Below are 22,704 nucleotides of genomic sequence, written 5' to 3'. Positions count from 1 at the left end.
GATGTTGAATGAGCTTTTTAATTAAGAAGCGGCGCCACTGATGTATTTAAAAACAGTGTTACATACCGGCTGAAGCATGAAACATAGAGGGGAGGCCACACACAGTAAGTAAATTTAAAATATTAAAGATTATTGTAACGAAGATTAAGAAAGTCAGTATAATGAAGTGTAAAATAAGAATGTAGTGCCAGTCAGTGTCTAGGGGTATGTACAGCAAAACGGAAAACAAAAGCCAACGTCGGAAGAGGAGAAGAGAGCCCTCAGCATGGGGAGAGCAGGCTTCTTATCCCCACGCCAATCAAGAGTGATCTCACACACCTGGGCACACCTAGTTACCTGCCACAGAGTGAGGGAGACAGAGCACAGGCACAGAAGTGGGTGGGGCCAAAAGAGACCCACCAGGGTCGTAACAACAGCCCTACAGCCCGTCTCATGAGTCTGTATAAAAACGCATTGGGTTCCTCAACATTCCACGGCGCATCTCACTTTTCCTCACGTGTCGAGCCTTGGCACACTGCGTGAGAACCACTCGGTTGGCACTTCGACGGTTATCACAACAGAGTAACTCGACCTAGAAGCTGATGGGGGTATGTTTATTTTGGTAGCTGGCCTTGGTCCTGGACATGCCTATAGCGGAGATTGCGAGATATACCCTACGGGAAATTGTGAGTGTGTGTAGAGTAGAAAAAGGAGAAAGGGGAGGAGGGACATTTCACAACAGAGGAGCATGTGACGTATGGATGAAACATTTTGTGCACAGTACAGGGCAAAAGTTTGGACACACCTTCTCATTTCAATGCGTTTTCTTTATTTTCATGACTCTTTACATAGTATATTCTCACTGAAGGCATCAAAATTATGAATGAATGCAATGTTATTTGGCCCACAGATTAATATTTGTCAAGTTATGGCTTGCTGAATATGGTGTTAAATTATATAAAACTAGAATAAGACATGTTTTCAGTTATTTTACACTTTTTTGTTAAGTACATAATTCCACATGTGTTCATTAATAGTTTTGATGAATCTACAATGTTAAGTCATGAAAATAAAGGAAACGCATTGAATGAGAAGGTGTGGCCAAACTTTTGGCCTGTATTGTATGTGGAGGATGAATACTATTGTATTTCACTCTAGAGCGAGCAAGTCTCTAAGAATTTAGGTCAAATTTGTACTATGTGTTTCTACTATTAGGTGGGTACGTGCAGGCACACACAATGTTAAACCATACTGTCATTAAATCATTATCAACCATGTTTATGTAATGAGACATTTACCTATTATCAGATAATATACAAAGGTGTGGTCACATACCACAAACAGGAAATATAGCCGCATTCCACATTAAGAAAATTAGACACTTTACCCTGGAATAGATAACATATTATTTATTTGTCCTTTAAGTAACACAGCCACATTTCTTCTTCAATAAAAGGACTATATAAGAATCAAATAAAAAATAAAATATGTACAAGACAAGCACCCCTCCTTGAAAAAAAACCATGTAAAAACAGACTAGAATCCTACATGATGCAGCCCTGCTGTTCCTCTTAAGCAATTTTCTAATCAGAACATGAGTTGGTTACCAGGTCTCCCTGGCTGCACTCTGGAAACATACTGAATGAAATCATGATGTCTAATCTGAACTCAATTCAGACCCTGTTTAAGATCAGATAGAAAACATCAAATCACATAGGAACGACACGAATCGTCTTCGACCATAAAACACAGATGAACTTTAAAAAGTAAATCTGAAAGGTAAAATAGGGTAGCTTTTCAATCTGTGTAGGTACGACTGTGTAAAACTCAGACTAGGCCACATGGGGCCTGCACAGCTAAGATCTTATCTCTCCACGATGCTCCTCGCCTCCCTTCTCCTCCTCCTCTTCTCCTCCGCGTTAAATGAGGAAGATGATGTCATCAGTCACCATGACCTGGTTGTCGTCCTGCATACGCGAGAGGCTGGCACGCACCTCGTCAGGGGTAAAGGGCGCAGCAGTGCTCTTGCCAATGCCCTGCAGCAGGGCGTTCATGCCCACGGACTGTGCGTGGGAATCACGGAACACGTCCAACAGCGCTGCCTTGAACGCCTTCAGCCTGGGGGCACACAGGTGGTCACATAAGTATTCATCTGAATAGCACTAGAAAAGTTTAATCTGCTAGTCACACTTTGTTTGCTCTGCATGAACACCTAACAGGAAACAGACTTGAAATGTTGCATCGAAGGAATAATCAGCATGAACTCATGCATAAATTGACTATCTCCTGTTTAAACAACATCGAAAGCAAAGTGAATACGACGTGAACACTTCACAAGTGTCAAATTTCCCTGCTACGATAGTGAAATTCTGTAGTTAGACTAAAGTGTGTTACCTGTCTGGTGAGACCTCAGTGTGGCCATTCTCTGGTGGTGTCTCTGTGGTCTCCTCAGCTGGTCTGGGAGCAGGGGAGTGAACTGCAAGACAGGAAATAAGAAAGTTATATTTTTCAGGAAAAAAAGCAATTAATAATTGAATATAATTTAATATATTATCATATAATGCAATAATATAATATTACTTATACTATTATATAGGGGTGTGAATCTCTCATGTAAAAGGCGATACGATTCGCATCTAGATACATGGGCACGATTCGATACAAAAGATACATGTTTATAAAAAACGATTCAGTACGATTCGATGCAATGCGATTCGATGCAGTTCAAGAATGGAAAGCATTCTGAAAGATTTTTTATCATTTGCTCATGGTGCACATTAATTTTATATTATCAATTATCATAGTCATGGTTGTCAATTAGGCAAAAAAAATGTGTGAATATGATTATCTAAACTGAGGTTTGTTTTATATACTGTATTGAAATGAAAAAATAATAGTCTACATTTCAGTCAAACACAGCAGCCAAATACAACATAAAAATACATTTTTATAGACTTTACAGATTTTATAGAGTTATATCTGATTGTTTTCATGGAGCTGTAGCCTTGCTGAGGTAAGACAATACCAAAATAAAAGTGCTTAAGAAACTCTTGGCCTTTTCTCATATAGCCTACCCTACAAGAATAAAATAGGCCTACAAATCAATGAACTCTCTGGGCTTATTTTGTTTCAACAGTAGACCTAAGGCAGAAACCTATAATGCCACAAGTCTGAGTGAATATGAACAAAATCATTGGCTAATAATTTGTGCATCGTTTTAGCAGCAAGGGCCAAATTATTATTTAACATTACGGAAATCCCTTCATCAAAGGTAAGGCTACTCTACAGACTATCTTTGCTGTTTAGGAATGCTATAAGTGTTTAATTGCCCGCTGGATTTCGAAAAACAAAAGCCGACCAAGCCGACCGAGTTGTCACATGCTTAAGTTGCTACATGTTTAAGTTGCAGTAGATGTATGGGTAATGAGGTCATTTGACAACTTTGGGCAGTGAATGTAACCAAAAACGAACTGCAGTACCCACAATTGACCGATCCCAAGCCCCTCCTCCCATTGTCAGTCCCATAGTTACTGTTGCTAAGTCGGACAAGTTTGCAGGAAAGTGTGCGAGAACGCGTGTTCAACATGGGGACGCAGCACCCCCATTTAGCCTAGTGCAACAGTGTATGCTGGATTTCTGGGCGTCAAGTAATATTGATATATTCAAAAAACAGAAGTCGGAAAGGCCTTCAGTATGCAGAAGGACACATTCACAATGTCCGCTGTCATCAACGAGGTGGAACACCACAAATTGAGGACAAAAAAATCTGGTGTCGTGGATCTTAATGGGATGCATGTTAACTGGATAAACAATTAGCACGTTATCCCGAGCAGGTAGTTTACCTTATTTGCTGCAGATGTGACTCTAATTGAATAAACAGGTCTGTGCGAACATATGGTGTTGACGTGTCCATAACAAAATCTAACCATATTTCGAGGATTAGTAAGACGGGACCAAGTGCTGCAGATCCAAGTTCACGCAACTTGGGAGAGTGATAGCCTGTTAAGCAGCTCATGTTGGGGAGGTGGAGAGATAGCTTCTCTTCGGTAGGCCGAGAGTCTACTTATTATTTTGAATGGCTGCTTTAGAAGGAAGAGTTCAAATAAACATGATACAAGTGTATTGAAAAGAACCCACTCCGAGTTCAAACCCATACCACGCATGACATCTATGTCCTACCTATAGGCTATCTGCAGTTTGCAGGCGTGGTTTGTCTTGCACTAGACTTCATCATTATGCTATAATTAATTTAAACGTGGGCAATGTAGTAGGCTAGGTCTAATATTGCCGATTTCGAGACTGCATAGCCTATAGCAAGGCATAGTTTGAATCAGCACATGATTCGATCTTTAGAAGACATTGTCTATCTCTCGTTCAGCAATCAATAATGCATCGCAGTAGGCGACGATTATTGCGTTTGTTGAAAAAATGATCATTAGCCTATTTCTGTCAACAGTCTTCTATCCCAAGTTAAACATGGCAATGTAGCAAAGCTGAAAGTATGTTCTTGATGTGTGTAAGGCGATACGTGATTGAAGGTGTAGCCTTTTGCGCGTCTTCCAATCGTATGTGCGAGTTCAGTTCCTGCAAGGTAGGCTAGGTATATTTTTTTGCGTAGGCTTATGTTGTTTCATCAGTGGAAACCAGATTTAGTTATGTTTTTGTGTGTAGTTATGAACACAAATAAAGGGAACATTTTCGTACACAGTCAGATTTCTTTACTGAAAAGTAGCAGCCTATCCAAAGTTATGCAAAGTTAGGCCTATGTGTGTTAACGTTTCACACGGTCAGGATATCGGATGTCACTTCTACAAGTATCCCAGGCTTATCTTTGAACCTTTTTGAGCTCTTTAGTTATTTAGTTACTCGCAAAAGAAGCATTATAGCATTCGCATAACTGGCGTATTGTCATACAGAACGGACACTAGAAAATTCAAAATTGACCGAGGTTGACCGAGGTCCTCCGAAGTCCTCATTGTGACATAGTAAAAGGGGGCGGGGCTTGGGATCGGTCAATTCCGTACCACGTATAGTTTTAAAACCGGAAGTGGGATGAACGCGCTGCTTGGAACGTAATTGACAGTCTGAGCGAGCAGAAAAGGTTGTTAACCGATTCATAACAAGTAAATCGATATAACGACCGGTTCATTTCAGTTTTTTTCCGATACGGGGCTTCACATATCGATGTAGCCGTATCTTACACGTTAAAAACGGATACCGATACGTATCGGTTAATCTTTACACCCCTACTATTATATCAGTACTATATTTAATAGATTTTTGGTCTGCTAATTTTAAGATGTCATCCATGATACTACACAAACACAAGAACAGACTGTGGTCCAAAGGGGTGGCATGTAAAGAAACTGAGGAACATCAGCTGCAGTCTGAAGAAGAACTTACTTTCTGGAACTTGTTTCTCTGTGGTGAAGTCGTAGGGGTCATAGGCCTCACTGCTCTGCGAGGGCCTGCGCTCAGCTGAACGGCGACCTCTGGTGGCCGATGAAGGGACGAGAAAAGGAAAAAAAAACATGAGTGCACACAATCACACAAGGAAGTAGCATGGGTGACCATACACACACTGCATGTGTAGGAATTAAACACACATTTTATATACTTTATTTGATTCCACTTTACAAGTCAAGTTACATTAGAAGTTAAGAAATCAATTATTCTGAATAATCCAGTAGATTAAAGCAGTTCAGCAATCTATCATGAGTTTACAGATTCAAGGGTATAGGAAGCATCGTCTCTTCCAAATAAACATGCTTCCTATAATTGCTAATATGAAACAGTACACACACACACACACACACAAAATGGATGACACATCTTACCTCTTGCGTGGTGGCCGTGGTGTGTCCTCCACGTCTTCCTCTTCCTCCTCATCCTCAGACTCCGTGTCGCGTCCCTCTGACCTCGAACGCTTCTTCTCCTTCTCCAGGACCTGACGACAGGGCACATGGCAGGACAGCAATTGGGTCAATCCAACTTTCACACACCGACAAACTCAACAAACGCAAAAGGAGAACAAAAAGATTCACAAACAAGCCTCAAGCTCTTCTGGAGACCGGCAGAGAGGCCAACGGGAAGGCCACTCACCTTCTTGAAGTAGGCGAACTGCACAAGCTCCACGGCCACCTCTGCGTCCTCCAGCTCCACGGCTTTGCTCATGCGGGCCTTGGCGTGAGCCGTGGACAGGCGGATCAGCGTCTCCAGGGATCGCGCGGTCACTGGGGACGTCTAAGAGAGGAGACAAGAGGAGACCGTCACACTCAGTCTATACGTTCATGTGCAGGTTAGTATAACCATAAGCTTCTATTTACCAACACACAAAATGTTCTAGTTTTAAGCCCAAAGAGCATCTTAAAGGGATTTCTTTCTTCATGGATTTATTCCAGGGTGTCCTATGGACATACAAGGCTCTGTGTGTGTGTGTGTGTGTATGTGTGTGTGTGTGTGTGTGTGTGTGTGTGTGTGTGCATCCAGAGTGAATCTGCTTACCCTGGCGATGTCGGAGCCCAGCTGTTCCTGGCTGCGGAGCCTAGCATACTCCTCTGCGATGTGACTGGCTGCTTCGCCGGTCAGCACAGGAGTGATCGCCTTGGCAACATGAATGTACTTCCTCATAAACTCCTTGCTCACAATCCTATCTCTGGATCAGGACAAACACAGAGGAGAACAGTGAGTTTGTAGTCATTGTGGTTATAACGCAACTGTGGATCACAAGACAATACTACGAATGGAACGAGTTTTAAAGGAATTAGAAATTAGTTCCTGTGGCATGCGGCCTAAAGCATCCTTACACCAGAAGACTTTGACAAGATTTGGGAAAGATTCTTGAAAGATTGTAATCTTTTGAGTAAAATTTGAATGGGGGGGCATTAGTTAAAAGACTCCAATCTTTCAAGAATCTTTCCAAAGTCTTTTGATGTATGGGTAACATTACCTGCGTCTCTTGCCGTGCAGCAGGTTGTTGTGCTTCTCATAGACCTGCATCTCTTCCTGCTCCTCCTGAGTGGTGTCTGGATCCTCAGTGGCGAGCACGTCCACGGCGCCACCTAGGGACAGCACTGCAACACACACACACACACACAGCAAAGTGTCACAAAGTACAGATATACAGTATTTTACCTTATTGCTCACACACACACACACACACACACACACACACACACACACATTAATACACACACACACACACACATTAATACACACAGACAGAAAACCATGGTATGAACACCCTGAGAAAACCTTGGGATAAACCACTGAGAACCAATCACAGAAATGTACAAATGTCCTTGTAAACAAACAGAAATGCTATTAAGAAATACTTATTTTAACGCACACACACACACACACACACTCACACACACACACACACACACAGACACAAGCAGACACACACACTAACACACACACAGACACATATACAGACACACACACAGACACACACACACACACAGACACACGCAGACACACACACTAACACACACACAGACACACACACACACACACACACACACACACACACACACACACAGACGTACCGTCTCCGTCCTGTTCGCGTGGGTCCCGGTAGCGGTGCATGCGCAGCACGTGGTCAGAGATCACGCGGTCCTGCTCCGCGTCCATCTGGTCCAGCATGATGAAGAGCAGGTCAAAACGCGACAGCAGCGAGTCCTGCAGCCCGATGTTCTCCATGGGAGTCTTATACTGATCATACTGCAGCAAGGCACAAACAGAGGTCAGAGGTCATTTGCAAAGCACTTTACTTTTATAAAGCCCTTTTATGGAGCACAAAAACAACAGTAGTTGATCATAAGTACTGTGCAAGACCACAAATAAAAGACTCTATATAAATATAATGCAAGTCTCACTCTTGGCTGTGGTTAGTGATCTTACATATGTACTGGCAAAAGGCTTAGTGATGGTGACAACTTGGTTTTAAAGGGCTTGTTCATGTCTGTGTGTGTGTTGTTCTCAATACAGAACAAACACACACTGACCTTTGCTACCAAATAGGGGTCTTTTATGGGTTTGAGATGACCAATCTAGTTGAGGCGCCGGTGGTGTCGTGTTGAGCTTACCCTGCCGTAGACGGGATTGGCAGCTGCCAGCACGCTGCAGCGGGCATTGAGCCTGGCGTGGATGCCCGCCTTGGCGATGGTGACGCGGCCCTGCTCCATGACCTCGTGGATGGCCGTGCGGTCCATGTCAGACATCTTGTCAAACTCGTCGATGCAGACCACTCCCCTGTCCGCCAGCACCATGGCGCCGGCCTCTAGGCGACGCTCGCCTGGACGAGGGAAGAGGAGAAGGGGAAAAGAGCGGTCAGTTTGTCAGTTTGTTTCATTTAAGGCCATTTCAGCAACTAAGGCTATTTAATGGCCAGAGCATTGTGTGTTATAGAAGCTTAAAAACATTTTTTAAAAATCTATGCTAGTAAGAAATTCTAAAACCTTTTAAAAAGGTGAGGCCTTACTTAAAACATCAGCTATAGAATTTTGCTGATAAAATTGTTGTCTTTTGGTTTTCAAGGCAGGGCAACAGATGTCAAAATATGTCTCACTGACAGGGGCATTATTAAAAGAGCAGTCAGTTTGTCTATTCACATTCACACATCGTCAGGAGCAGTGATACTACCATGGGACTCTTCTCTTCTCACCTCTTCTCACTTTTTCTCACACTCACACACACACACACACACACACACACACACACACACACACACAAACACACACACACACACACACGCTGCAGGACAGGTATTATAACTAAATACACCCGTACACTTAATGATTGAGTTGCAGAGTCTAGAAACAGTTTAAGTAAATCTACACATGACATCTGTACAGACAGCTGCTAGTTTGACAAATGGTTCTTTGATGCAAAACAATCTCTGTTGATGAGGCCAATGACCTGATGCTTGTGGAGAGCACTGAGTCTGTGATCTCAGTCCACTGCTACGGTACTTTGGAATGAACTGCACACATCTGTCAAAAATACTGTATCTGACAATAGACTTCTGAAGTTTGCCTACAAAAAAGCTGCCATCTTTGACATCCGGTATTTGGCGATTTTTCCTATGGGAAAATAACATGGGGATTTTGAATTATCGCACCTGTTAAACTCTCGCGGCGATGAAAAAGTCTGAAATGCAGACGTTTTCCTGAACACACTTTTGTCCTCAGCCTTCGAGTGGATTCTGTGATCTCCAGTATGTGAAGGCGGCACACTTAGATTTTTGCTACCCCAGAGCTAACTTGCAATGCAACTTGCCATAGGTAGTTAGCTTCAATTAACAACCAGATCTCCTTATATGGGCAAGGATGGCCGTTTTGGTTCTTTTTGTAAGCGAACTTCAGAGGTCTATTAAGCCACTGATCTGGGGGGGGGGGAGGGAGTACCTGTTTCCTGGTCGGTGGTGACGGCTGCAGTGAGACCCACGCCGGATGAACCTCGGCCAGTGGTGGGGATCGCCCGCGGTGCCGTGTGCAGAACGTACCGCAACAGCTGGGACTTGGCCACCGATGGGTCACCTGGAAACCAGAGAAGCGAAGAGAAAGAAGGACAAGGATTAGAAAGGTCACCACAAACAATAACAAAGTCGGGAAAAACCATGAGGAGATAACTGAAATCTGGCCTCAACCGTGACAATTGTTAATTTTTGTTCTGCAAATCGAGTCATCAGTGAGTAAAATCCACTGTAATTAAAAGGTAACGAAGAAGTGAAAATTATTCATCTTGCGGGACATACCGATGAGCAGGACATTGATGTCTCCACGAAGACGCGAGCCATTTTCCAGAACCTTCTCCACCCCACCCAGGAGCATGCACAAGATGGCTTTCTTAATGTACTCATGGCCATGGATACTGGGCGCCAAGGAACGAGCCAGCTGGTCGAACACATCCTACAGAAAAGAGTGTGAAGGGACGAGAGAAAAGGGAGGAGAGGAGAGAACAGAGGATAGGACAGGAGGAGAAGGGGAAAAAAGAGAGAAAAAACTGATTGAACACTATAGTTATTTGAAAAGTAACTTAGTAGAGGGATTTGATTTTACACTAGCCTGACGAGCCAGACCCACATTACCAGCACCATTTGCAGTGCTCAGTCCGAGGGGCGGGATAATTTGAAAGTTGTCTTTCAAATTCCCTCTGCACGCAATAGGACAGCGGCAGCGCTATGAGTCCCATGCGTTTCCCACCAGCGGAGTTTGTTGGCTAGTTCAAACGTTTGCCAACTTAATAAAAGCTTAACTCATGTCACACTGTTCGCCAGCAGCAACATCCGTCTTATTTGTTTTCAAGTAGCAGGGAATTCAAGCCAAACCGTTGCAACTCTGCCATCAATCATTATGTTAAGCCCACCTAACGACTCTATACACGATTTCATTGGCCTGATTAAGTTTCGATTTCTGGAGCTCACAAGCCAACGGAGAGTTCCTAGACTAGCCCTGGGGGGCGCGTCTAGATTTCTAGGCTAATATTACACAGTAATTGGTAGGAAATACTTCAAAGAGATTGAGGTTTCACTGTGTAAATGCACAGGCTCGTGTTGATCTGGGTGACCGTAAATGCTGGTGCTCCTCACCTTAGAGCGCGACTTGCTGAAGGACTTGATCTTCGACACATCATCGGCAGAGAAGTACGGAGCAGCTTCTTTGCTCATCTGTTTAACCTGGCATGCAATCATGATGGTCCTGATTCAAGAAGGGGAAACATTTTCATGTTAAGACACACACTTAGCCCAAATTTGTTCCTTGATCCTGCAAAAACTGCTCTGTCTATATGCCAGCATTACTCGGCTTTCTTTGCTGTTTAATTTTCTCTTTAGTCTCTGAAGGAGACGAAAAGCTCTTGTAAAACCTTGGGATAGATACATGCCCCTTTTACTGGGTCAAACACCACAAGATCAAACACACTTCACCAAAATGTATTTTGGTGTGTAGGCATTATAAAGTCTTTCTTGAGTCAGCCTAAAATCCTCTATCCAGAGGATACTTAACACTTTTTAAAAGATGAAGTCAGAGAGGAACCATTTCCCTTACCTGAAGGTTCCAGAGGTATAGCCACCCTTCTTGCCGGGGAGGCAGCGGTAGGTTCCAATGATCTGCACTCGGTCCCCGGGCTTGATCATGTCCACCAGGTCGTTGTCCAGGATGATGTCCACGGAGCGGGGCAGCTGGCCGGCCGGAGCCTTCTCTGGCATCTCCTGCACCGTCACCGTCTGGTGGTCCTTATAGATGGACAGACCAAACTCCGTCTCCAGGGGATTGTTCTCCTCGTCCTGGGGGCGGGTACAGGGAGGGGACAGGGTTAGGGCTGTGTCTGAGCTATCGGGGGCCCAGGTACTAACTGAAGACAGTTAGATAGTCAATCCATATGAAAAGAAAAATATCTAAACTTTATTACAGGCTCTAGACCCAACAGCAAGACATACAACAACAAAAAAAAGGAATAGATACATAAGCACATACAAACATACTCTGATTCATGAGAGTATTAACAGGCACCCATACCAAAGTTTCCACAAATATGATTGATATCTGACCGAGCTGCACCTGGGGCTTGTGAGCATCATTATAATACAGTTTTGTGACTCATCAAATCGGGACATGAACTTAAACATTAGGTTCCTCAAGAGAGCCTGTAATGTGCTTAGACCTGAGCTAGTTTGAGAAAGCTGGCAAAAAGGTTAACATCCAAACATATCTGTACTTAGATGTGTATTTACATATTGACATAACAGCTACATCTCAGGCAAGCCAATGTCTCGAATACTTGTGTCAGGGCCTACACGTTTTAGACCACAACGCTGTACTGCTTACATAACAGACAGTCTTTTGCTGCATTGCATATTTTTACCAAAGATTCTAGAGCGGAGCAAGATAGATCAGTTACATCATAGGCATGACGTATGCTCTGAGCCTGACAGGGCGCCATTTTAATAAGCAAAATTTCATATACAGTTCCAATTCTATGAGCCCACCTGTTTTTAACGTTGCCAGCTGTTTTTTTTTTCTCGTGCAGTCAAAAACTCCCAAATTGTCCTGCTTGTCTATAGGGCTGCACGATATATCTAAAATTTATCGTTATCGCGATATCAACGCTTGCGATGGACATACCGCAAAGATTACTTAATTTTCGATACATTTTGATACATTTTCTGTGCCGCACGCATTCCATACAGTCTATGGTGTATTCACATTCTGAATGTCAACATATTTTACCAAACCGATGCTGTCATGCAGCCCTAGAAGCCTGTCCCCCACCAGTTTAGGTGTGTGGTGTTTTAGGTGTTGAGGCAGGAGCTAAGTCGTGATGGCTGAAGATAGTGAGTCAAGCGAGGTAGGCTACACTTAGGTGAAGAGGAATTGGTGACTAAAAGGAAAAACACGTCTGTTATAGGGAAATATTTTGGTTTTATGAAGGCCGACTTACAAACACAGCGCCAAATGCGTCCTTCTCCACCGTGTTCAAATAAACAATTTCTTTCGTTGTTGTTATAGGATCAGAAGATAGCCTATCTGTCTTTCACTGTAAGGCTTGTATTTCATAATTTCCATTTAGCAAAAGCCCCAGACAGCAGCAGAGAGGTAATCAGGATTCGTTATTTGTAAAAGTTGTTTAGCCTACTTTGTTAGCCTGGACTGTGTGATCGCAGCCACTTACTTTCACTTTCCGCTGCCCTCGTAGTCGGCATGCCGGTAGCCTAATAACGTGGGATGCGCAGCGTATGAGGTTACAGACTGGGATACTTAAGATTTTAGATGAGTGACCGCCGCGATATAGCTTAAGTACAGTAGCTTTTTTGCTAGGCCCAGCGAAGGCTGGCAATGTGGAATATTCCGCTGGTTGGTGCGCAAGTATTCAGATTGGCTGTCTATCCGTCTTTTACGAGGATTTTCTTGGAGCACATCTTCCACACAACTTCGATAGCCTAGTCAGTGGGTATCTTAGCTGTCCACCTAGGCTACATAATATACTGCTCAAACACTTACAGTTTTCCACAATTGTTCAAACCAATTTTTTGAAACCTTCCACCCTTCTCTCCATTCTCAAACTACATTCACAGAATGTCTGACAGTTCTTGCAAAATAAAACACTCGCCTTAAAAGTTTTTCTTCTGCTCAGAATCAAACAGTGTCAGCACCAATCCAGTGTATGATTGAAGTGTCCCCTTAATTTTTGAGCAGTATATTTTATATTGTTTATGTAGAAAATTATACATTTATTTCTGTAATTATACATTTACCCCCCCCCCCCCCCCCCCCCCCCCCCCACCCTTCAGTCTATGTTAGCAGCAAGTAGAATGGAGAAAAACATTAAATATTTAAATATCGCAAGTTATATCGTTATCGCAGTACTCAATAATGTTATCGCATATCGCATGTTTTCTTAATATCGTGCAGCCCTACTTGCCTATGTAAAATGCATATGACCACAGAAGTTCGCTTTCAAAAATCATTAGCTTATTTACAGGCTGCAGCCAACTTAAAACACGTCCAGATGAATCTAACCGTTGAACTTAATTTGTGTAATTAGGCCTATATGTTAATTGAAAACAATTTGCTTGAGTTATAAAATATCTGATCTGCTAGGCCTACTGTAAATCCTCAAATTATGGCAGGGCTCTTTTCTTTACTCATAGGCTGCGTAAGCATGCCTTTATTTAATTAAGCATTATTTACTTTTTATTATAGGCTGCGCAATTGTGCATCTTAAGCCTCTCGCAAGCTCAAAAGAGGGGAGCACGCGACTGAGCTTGAGAGCGACGTGAGGCCCGTGGTGTAAATATTAACTTTCAGTGTTTTACGTTGTCTTTGTAAATTAGGCCTATATGTTTAATTAAAAAGTGTTTCTTGCGTGCGTTCATTCTCTCATTCCCTCTCCAAAATGTTCCTGTTCTAGGCTGATCAAGTGCATGAACCCAGCATCGGTGTGCGCGTCACATGAATCACAATTGAGACAATAGATTGACCATCTTGTACAACTGCAAAGCCTTATCATAGGCATGTTACATTCATGACATGAAAAATGGAACTTATAGAACGAAAATGACAAATTAGGCAGTTGGCTAAACGTTTTAAACTTGCGTAAAACTGATGAACCCAGCATCGGTGCGTTGCATAAATCAAAACACAAATTGAAGCAACACTGACCATTGGACAATCCTACCACAAAACCTTTCCATAGGCATTCAACGTTTATGACATAAGAAGTGGAATATGAATGCATTCCATCACACCTGTCAATTAAACGGGGTGGCTGATCGCGATTTGATTGATTCTTGAGGTTTCCGCCCAGTGTTGACTTGCATGCGCGTCTTTTTAAGATGATGAGCGTAAACGAAGGAAAGCCTTCTAATCGGACGGGCAAGACTGACAAGTAGACGGGCCTAGGTCTGTCCGTGGCTACGTGTAGGCCTATGTCAAACAGATGCTTTTTCTTCGATCTCCACAAATTAAGCTACAGTTAATTCCTTAGCCGTTTGAATAAATTTGCGTTTGCGATTGACAACGCGACAGACAACGTTGTGATGAATAGGGTATAATAACTTTGTTCAAAATTGATACATTCAAGTAGCCTGACGAGCCAGACCCACATTAAAATGTAGGGTCTGGGCACTCACCGTTCGCAGTGCTCAGTCCGAGGGGCGGGATAATCAGTTGTCTTTCAAATTCCCTCTGCACGCAATAGGACAGCGGCAGCGCTATGAGTCCCATGCGTTTCCCACCAGCGGAGCTAGTTGGCTACTTAAGCTTTTATTAACTGTAAATGTAAATGTAATTTGCTGCCGCTAGGGGCGCGTCTAGATTTCTAGGCTAACATTCAAGTTGACTTTGCAAAGTTGTGTAGGCTACCGCGTCAGTTGAAGTCTGCATGAACAGTTATTGCACAAGCCACCGTTTTGATTTGCTTAGGGGAGATGCAGGCTGAACCCGTTTGATGGAGAGAGGCGCAGGGAGAGAATGCGTGCTGTAGCCTACACTACGCACATCTCTATGAAATAATGTAGCCTAGGCTGTCAAGGCTAATCCATATTTTAAATAAGCAATCATGGAGACAATAAGTTAATAGGCTATATTAGTAGGCCTAGGCCTAATGCAGGAATGGACGTTACAGTTATTCAGTAACTGTAATGAAATTTAAATGTACCTTAGACTACTTCGTTTCCCAACAAAGTAACGAAATTAGGCCTACATTAACAACGCTATATCCCAAACATAGGCCTATTGAACTTAGTTTTGGTGGATGATGGACAGATGTCAGTGCTCAAGCCTAATTTACCCTCGGAAATAATTCGACATTGTCTTTATACAATATATTTAACTGGTCTAGACATGGGTTGGTCTATTGGGTTTCTCGTAATTTCAACATACAGCTTTAAAGAACAAATATTGATAACATTTTAGGATCAGCGCCATAGGATTCCCACGGTAGCCAGCGTCTGTGACGACACCTAGGCTTATTAAAATGGCGCCTATAGAGTCATAGAACGTACTTCAACATATCCAACGTATTTTCCAGCCAGTAATCCATCTTGCGCGTAGCGCTCTAGAATCTTTGATTTTTACTGAGGCTCTACTACAATGTGTACCTTAGTAGGGTAGATAGCACTGGAGGGGAAAGCGTCCAGTGAAGTCATGTCCGTGTATTTGCGCTCCATAGTCTTCTTAGTAGCTGGGCAGTAGTGTACGCTGCGGACCACCTTGGGACGCACCAGCGAACCTTTAGGGATGGCAAGGAGACAGTATTTGGATCACATAAAGCCTACACAGTTTTCATTCATTTTCTGTTCTATAATTAACTCATGTCTGATGAAGGGCTAGGGCCCGAAACGTTACACGTGGTGATAATACCATTAAAAAAAAGCTAAGGAGCAGATTCTGGTATGCGGACTCAACGTTCTTTTACATGTCTGTTCTATAATTACCTCTGAATAACAATATAGAAGTTTGGTTGGGGGATTAGACAATGAACTCAATTTTAATTACCATCCACTGTCAGTTAGGATAACACTACTATCACAATGTAGCAACAACATACTAACAATGCGCCTTCAGAGTTGCATGACACTGTAATGGAAGAGAGGGCACTCACATTTGGTGACGATGCCTTCCACACACACCATGCTACCCAGCAGGCGGGAGGTGAGGGTGCGGGGGGTTACGTGCTTGGTGCCGAAACTGCCCTCGAGCCCCACAAAGAACTCCTCATGCTGCTTGGCGTAGGTTGCGTCCACAGATGCCACTAGGTCCTTCAGCGCACGCTGGAAGGCAAGGAGCTCCTCGAAGGCATTATTCATCAACCTATAGAAGATCAGGATATCAGTGAAGGGCCTTGTGTGCAAGACTAAATGTGTCACAATGTTATTTTCGCTTAGTGCTCCCTGATTATCCAGCTGCTGAAAACAAAGCAGACTTGCAGTTGCAGTACCTTACTTGGAACTTTAAAACTTTAAAAAAAGTTTTGTGAGAGGAAAGGATGTAAACTAAATGTGTGCATCATCTAGACAGTAGACTGTTTAACCCTCTAAGTACCTAAATCCCCAAATGATAAATGATCATTGTGCAGGTGCAATTCAGCATGCTGAGAAGTGGTTGTGCTAGTCTTAAATGAGAACGGTCTCACTCACCTAGCTGCACGAGTCTCGTTGCGCCGCCGGAGGTCGTTGATGTTCACGATAAGGCGAAATTTGTTTTCACTGATCATGTCCCGCACTTTGCTCTGGTAGATGCCCTGATCTTGCTACAAGAATTGAAAAATACGAGTTAAAACATTAAAGCAAATGCAAACATGAATGCCCGTGTTTAACACGGAGTTACTTAACTGTGCTAAGCAGGGTAGCAGCTATTGCTAATACTGCTGTGGAGTTACGTTAACATAATGCAACTTCGTATAATGTGTTACTGCCGTAATAATGTGCTTTATTATGCACCAACGTTAGCCCATGTAACTAACACATTATAACTGGTCAACTAACGCCATGTGGGGGTTAACATTACTTCGAAAGAACATTAACGTTTCGTGACCAATTACAAGAACAACAACTATAAGTTAAGGGTCTCACTACATGTCCCTTTTTTTGTTCGGTCAGTTAGCTAACGTTAGTGTTACTTGGCTAATATCGGTGAGTCGCTTCTATCACTATCTGACAAATACAAAAGTCGTAGCTGGTAATAATACATAACAAAACTTGTTTGGAGTGCATTACCTAAATATTTGGTTCAGTTTAGCACGAGGGTTGAAAACGAACTTAATTCAGGAATGACAACGTTGAGACAATAGAATATCGAGTAAAGGATACTTACATCATCATCAAGAAAATCTAGATAGTCCCTCTGAGCTTCCCTCATCGCTTGGTCGTCAACTACTTCAGCAGCCATTTTTGGAATGAAAAATTAAGATATTTAATAAGAAAAAAGGTCCAGAAATCCACAGCCGACCAGACTCTACAACGACGGCACTTCTTCCTGAGGGTTTGCAACTTTTCGCGCCACACAGCCCCCACGAGGTTGGTATATGCTTTTCTATTGGTTAGTATGGTGAATGTAATTAGCATATTCGGCGCGTTCTGTCGTTTTAACCAATAGAAAATACTGAATGAAAGTAATCCCACCTCCTTTCAATAATTCCCGCGAAAAGTCTTTTCGGTGCATGCGGTGAAAAGAAGAGCGAAATATACAATGGGCTGGGCAGTGCATAGGCTACTCAGTTAAGCATGTTTAGTGCAGTGTATTGATTTGAGAGGAGAGATAGTGTTTGTGGAAAGGTATTGCCAACAAGGTATAATCGTATTAAGCACAAAACAGTGCAAGATGTGTGAGTATCGTTTGAAGATGTGCTGTAGACTCCCATGAGTGTTATACATGTTGATACACTGTATCAGGTAGGCTAGCTAGCCTATAGCCTAACCTTTTGTTTCCTCGGGTTATCAGGCTACACATGAACACTTGAATCTGTTTTATGTTACAGTGAGTTACACAAGATAAGAACTAACATACATGCACTAGTTGGGGGCCTGCTTAAAAAACAGCTCCTATAAAATAAAAACTGGGATGTACATTACGGCCCATAGTCTATAAAGGTTGTTGGCCTATAAAAAATGGATACTTATGTTGTTTATCAATAGCCTACAATCAGTTACACAGGAGCATGACATGTGACAAGCGTGACCACAGCTTTAATAGACTATTTAAATAGGCAAAACTGCATCACGGAAAATATTTTTTATCTCAAAATAGTCAATTCTGGGATAGATGATGTAGGCTAAGCAGGTCTTCATAACATTAAGTTATATTATGACTATTAAGTGAAACAAATTATGTAGATTTGGGCCTAAACAATGATGTGTGTGTGTGTGTGTGTGTGTGTGTGTAGGCAAAATAATCTCACTTTTTTATTCTGTTTCCTCCTTTTCACTAGGCCCAAGTAATTACATGTTTAGACCACCAGGGTAGAAACTAGCTCATGAAATGTGGTAATAAGTAGGGCTGTCAATCGATTAAAAAAATTATTCTAATTAATTACATACTCTGTGATTAATTAATCTAAATTAATCGCATATATGATTTTTGCTGTGAAAGTATTTTAGTGACATTAAAGTTCAAAAACTCTTTTATTATTATTTTAATAATGGCCATAAAAATCTATGATATGACTTCATATGCTGAGGAAATAAATTCAAAAGTGCTTCGGGAAGTTTTTTTTATCACATACATTGCAGAGGACTTTATTTTAATCAACACTTTATTTTTATCAACACCATCAAGCCGTTTTTGAAAAGTAAATGTTCCAATCAATGATCTAGGCAGCACATTTTCTTCTCTCTCCTTCATTTTACAGTCTAATGGTTACTGACTACAATGGCTCGGGGTCAAAGGTCATACAGAATCGATTAATCTGCGTTATTTTTTAATCAGTTATTTTTTCTCAAATTAATTAATCAAAATTAATCAGTTAATTTGACAGCACTAGTAATAAAACATTAATTAAACTTGTGTGTGTCCTCAGTCTCACCTCGACTCCTGACCCAGTAATACATTTTTACCAAGCCTTCAGATGTTATGGTGCAGTCAGGCTTTTTGAGAGTTGTCAACAGTATTCACAGTAGTCATAGCTCCACTGAGTGGTCAGTTGGTGAACATGTTTGAAGAAGAAATGCTATATGGTGGGTTTCACGGTAGTCTTTATTTGCATTTTGAATGCTTGTATCAATGCAGAAAAAAGTTAAATCACTTACAGGGGTCATGCCACAGGAAACTATTGTTAACTATTGTGTTCTTGTTGACTTTGAAATAAGATATGTCTTTGTGATTAAGGGACTGATTGGACTTTTCAAATCTGACTTCCCTTTCTGTAATGGCTGGCAAATTAGAAATAGAATTGCTCTCATTAATCCCTCTCCCAATAGCAATCTAGCATTACGCCTGATATATGCCTAAAGATGTTGCCTAATCAGAGTGAAGCCAATTATGCATAATTTTATCAGTAAAATAAACTCAGCTGCAAAATATTTTTTTCCTACAGGGTTTACAATAAAAAATAATAATAAAAAACTTGCAGAGTTTACAAAAGCATTTCAGGAAATGTTAAAATAAAATATTATTAATAAAATAATTGAAATCTGTATGGCATGGCTTCTCTAAACTGAATACAATTCAGAGATCATTTGGATGATCAGGCTAATGAAAATATCAGTTGTTCAGAGCATAATGTATCAGTAGTTCAGTATCAGAATGGAAAATGCAGAATTAGTATATTGTAAATAGGACTAAATAGAGTCAGTAATTATCTTCTTGTGAAATACTGAAGGCCCATGAAGTAAAGCAGTGTGCCTCTAGTGGTGAGGTCGATGAATTGCAACTAACTGAATACTACTCCATCTCAAAGCATGCAATACAGTGGTCGTCAAGTGCCATAAGAATGCTGTCTGCCCTCTCTTGAGCCAATGTTTTGGTTTGACCTTTCTGGGCTACTGCTGCAACTTGCAAGATGCCGGCGCAACATGTTGGGGGCACCTGCTCATTCTGAGCTAGTGACAACAGCAATTAGTCTTATAAACTAATGAAAACTGTTGAATATTCTATTTCTATTTTGCCTTAAATCCTACACACTGTAGCTTCCATGTATATAACATGTACATAACTCATTAAAACAAACTATGAGTAGGCTATTGTAATTGAATCTCCAAAAATGCTATGATTATGTAGAAGGGAAGTGATGTTATTCCAAAACCTGAGGTTGAATGGCTTCAAGAGGCTCTGTGGAGATATATACATGTTAGACAGAATGTCTGAGGTCATAATTAAGCAAGATTATCAACCATACAAAGTACATTCAAGCATGTTTATTGAAACATTGTAACTGTACCTTAAGATGTACTGGAGATCACTTTTTTGTTTTTCCCATTTCATCAGATTCCGTCATAAGTTCCAATCCTCCGGTTGGATCTGAGATAGGAAGGAAGAAGCGAGAGGTTCAGACATGAATGGAAATTAAATGTATACAAAACAAATATTTTAGAGAAGAAAGGAGTGATTTTAAGCCGTTAATGGTGCTTCAAGGAGTCTTTGTTAGAGCTTAAAAGGACAACTCCGGTATAAGAACAACCTATGGTCTATTTTTGAATGATAATGAGTGTAAACTTTTGTCGGGGGCCAAAACAGAGTTAATTGGAGATGTTATGCATAGATGATGCTATTTCGTTGTAAATGCATATTCAGATTTTTACTCAAAACTAAACCGATTAAAGCTGCTTTGGAAAAACGACAGTGTACACTCGTTATCATAAAAAAAGACCCTGGCTTATTCTTAGACTAGAGTTGTTCATTAATCAGTGTGTGAGAGGGTGCCTCTGTCCTCATATCCCAATATTTGTCTAGTATTTCCACTGCAAAGGGGGTGGGGTTTTCTTTTCTGTTTTTTTCTTTACCTGCTGGCATGGGGTCATTTAAGGGGAGTGGTCCTAATCCACGTGTTTCTGGACGCTGCACACAGGTTGAGGAAGCACTAAACTAAGGGGTGGAATAGGCTCTCTCTGTCCGTGAGGATGTGCCACAAATATTCACATGAAACCATTTCAGCACTTTGCAAGGTGAAGAAATACTTGATGAATTGAAAAAATAAGCTTTACTCATTTACCAAACTTTGTGTACGTGGCTGTAATATTACGCCATCTGGTGGTCAGTTGGCATCTCCATGTCTTCTCCCTTTGGTGAAGGTGCGACTCTTTGAGTGTGGTGTGACAGGTAGATATGTTTTGGATCTGATGGTCAGCATTTTCTTGCAGTGTGGAGGCTTCCTCATCTATCCAGCTCAGATGAATCCTGTTAGTAGAAGACACTTTTTCACAGCCCTCATGGGTGTGCAAGATGCAGGAGAGAGTGACATCACCGTCCGTCACATTGTTAGATATTGATGGGGGTTCAGAGACTGCAGAAGAAGCATTGATGAGAGCTGGTCAGAATCCAGCGCAACATTAAGCTTTAAGCCATTTCAATGGATTCGCAATCACGTTATCATACTGTTATGAAGATGAACTAATATTATAATTAATGGAACTAATGGTTGAAAACACTGGTTAATTGTTTTGGCTGTGAAAGAGAAATGAAATAGTACAATGATAGTTTAGCTAGAGCATAATAGTTAATAATATATATGGTAGACTGTGGCTTTTAGGTCTTCTTTGCATGCTGATGCATTGAGGTGTTCATGTAGGTATAAACAATTTTAATACAAATATGCAAAAATGAAGAAGCATTAGTTGATATATTGAGGAATGCTGGTTATTCATCGACAGCATGCCTTCTGAGCTAAAAAACTCAATATATAATATAAAGGATTTTCAATAATAATAACTAACTATACTCAGTGTTTTTTAACACTAATCCACTTGTCAAAAAGACTGATGTGAATTTTGTGAGGAAAAATATGGTCATAGGCAATCAGTAGGCCTACAAACAACCACTACAAGCATGTGAAATACTACTTACTTTCTAGGACATGGAGATAAACCTCTCCAGCCCCTGGTCCACAGTAGTATTCTCCAGCATCCTCAGCGGTGACATTAACAATATTCAGTCTGCAGCAGGAGTCAGGGCTCATTCTCTCAGCTCTCTTTGTGTTGTCTGTTCGGACCTTCCCAAAAGTCATCACTTCATATTTTTGCCCTTGTGAGTTGCTGTAGGTCCAAACGGTATTATGGCAGTCTGATATACACATGTCAGCACAAGGCAGCAACACATGCCCTCCAGCAGCTCTATACCTATATCTGTCCCAGTATCCTCTCACACCTAAAAGAGCAATGTTAATGGAAATCCATCATTTATTTACACATTTTCTATTTAAAAAATTAACACACAGTGTTGATGTCAACTCGCCATGAGACATGTATAATGTTTTGGCGCTCATTTAAATTGAAAATATAATTGAAACTCATCATTATACTGTATTGTTTTCATTGCATAATTTCAGACTTTTGTGGGGGGTACGGGTGAGATGTCCTCTTTTTGTAGTCAGCGCCCCTTACCAGTGTGAAGGAAGGTGGTGATGCAGAAAATCAACAGTGTGCATGTTCCTTTCTCCACAGCCATGACGTTTCTGCAGATTAAGCGTGCACACGCTAGATCTTTTGATCTTCAAATTCTCTTCAACACCCAATTCCCCTGTTTCTAAAAAAGTTGGGATGCTGTGTAAATTGTAAAACCATAACCATAT

At 41.5% G+C, this 22,704-nt stretch overlaps 1 protein-coding gene across 1 annotated transcript; it reads right to left on the bottom strand.

Moving 5' to 3' along the window:
• Window positions 1–1,373: 1,373 nt before the first annotated feature.
• On the bottom strand, window positions 1,374–17,463 carry mcm3 (minichromosome maintenance complex component 3). The gene is made up of 17 exons (XM_076272285.1): window positions 17,298–17,463; window positions 16,622–16,734; window positions 16,087–16,295; window positions 15,584–15,714; window positions 11,031–11,269; window positions 10,574–10,682; window positions 9,740–9,893; window positions 9,390–9,521; window positions 8,070–8,278; window positions 7,530–7,704; window positions 6,929–7,052; window positions 6,484–6,634; window positions 6,082–6,222; window positions 5,817–5,926; window positions 5,383–5,471; window positions 2,374–2,455; window positions 1,374–2,097 (listed from the first exon to the last, which is right to left on the bottom strand). Exons 1-17 carry the CDS (start codon window positions 17,370–17,372, stop codon window positions 1,899–1,901), a joined length of 2,442 nt encoding a protein of 813 aa, XP_076128400.1. The 5' UTR covers window positions 17,373–17,463; the 3' UTR covers window positions 1,374–1,898.
• Between the last annotated feature and the right edge of the window lie 5,241 nt (window positions 17,464–22,704).

Source organism: Alosa pseudoharengus, unplaced genomic scaffold (assembly GCF_046254945.1).
Source record: "Alosa pseudoharengus isolate Yale_2024_CS ecotype anadromous, Long Island Sound unplaced genomic scaffold, YU_APseudo_1.1 YU_APseudo_1.1_scf_7, whole genome shotgun sequence".
Taxonomy (NCBI): Eukaryota; Metazoa; Chordata; class Actinopteri; order Clupeiformes; family Clupeidae; genus Alosa; species Alosa pseudoharengus.
The sequence above is the reverse complement of the archived record's forward strand: the minus strand, read 5'-3'. Positions and strand labels throughout refer to the sequence as shown.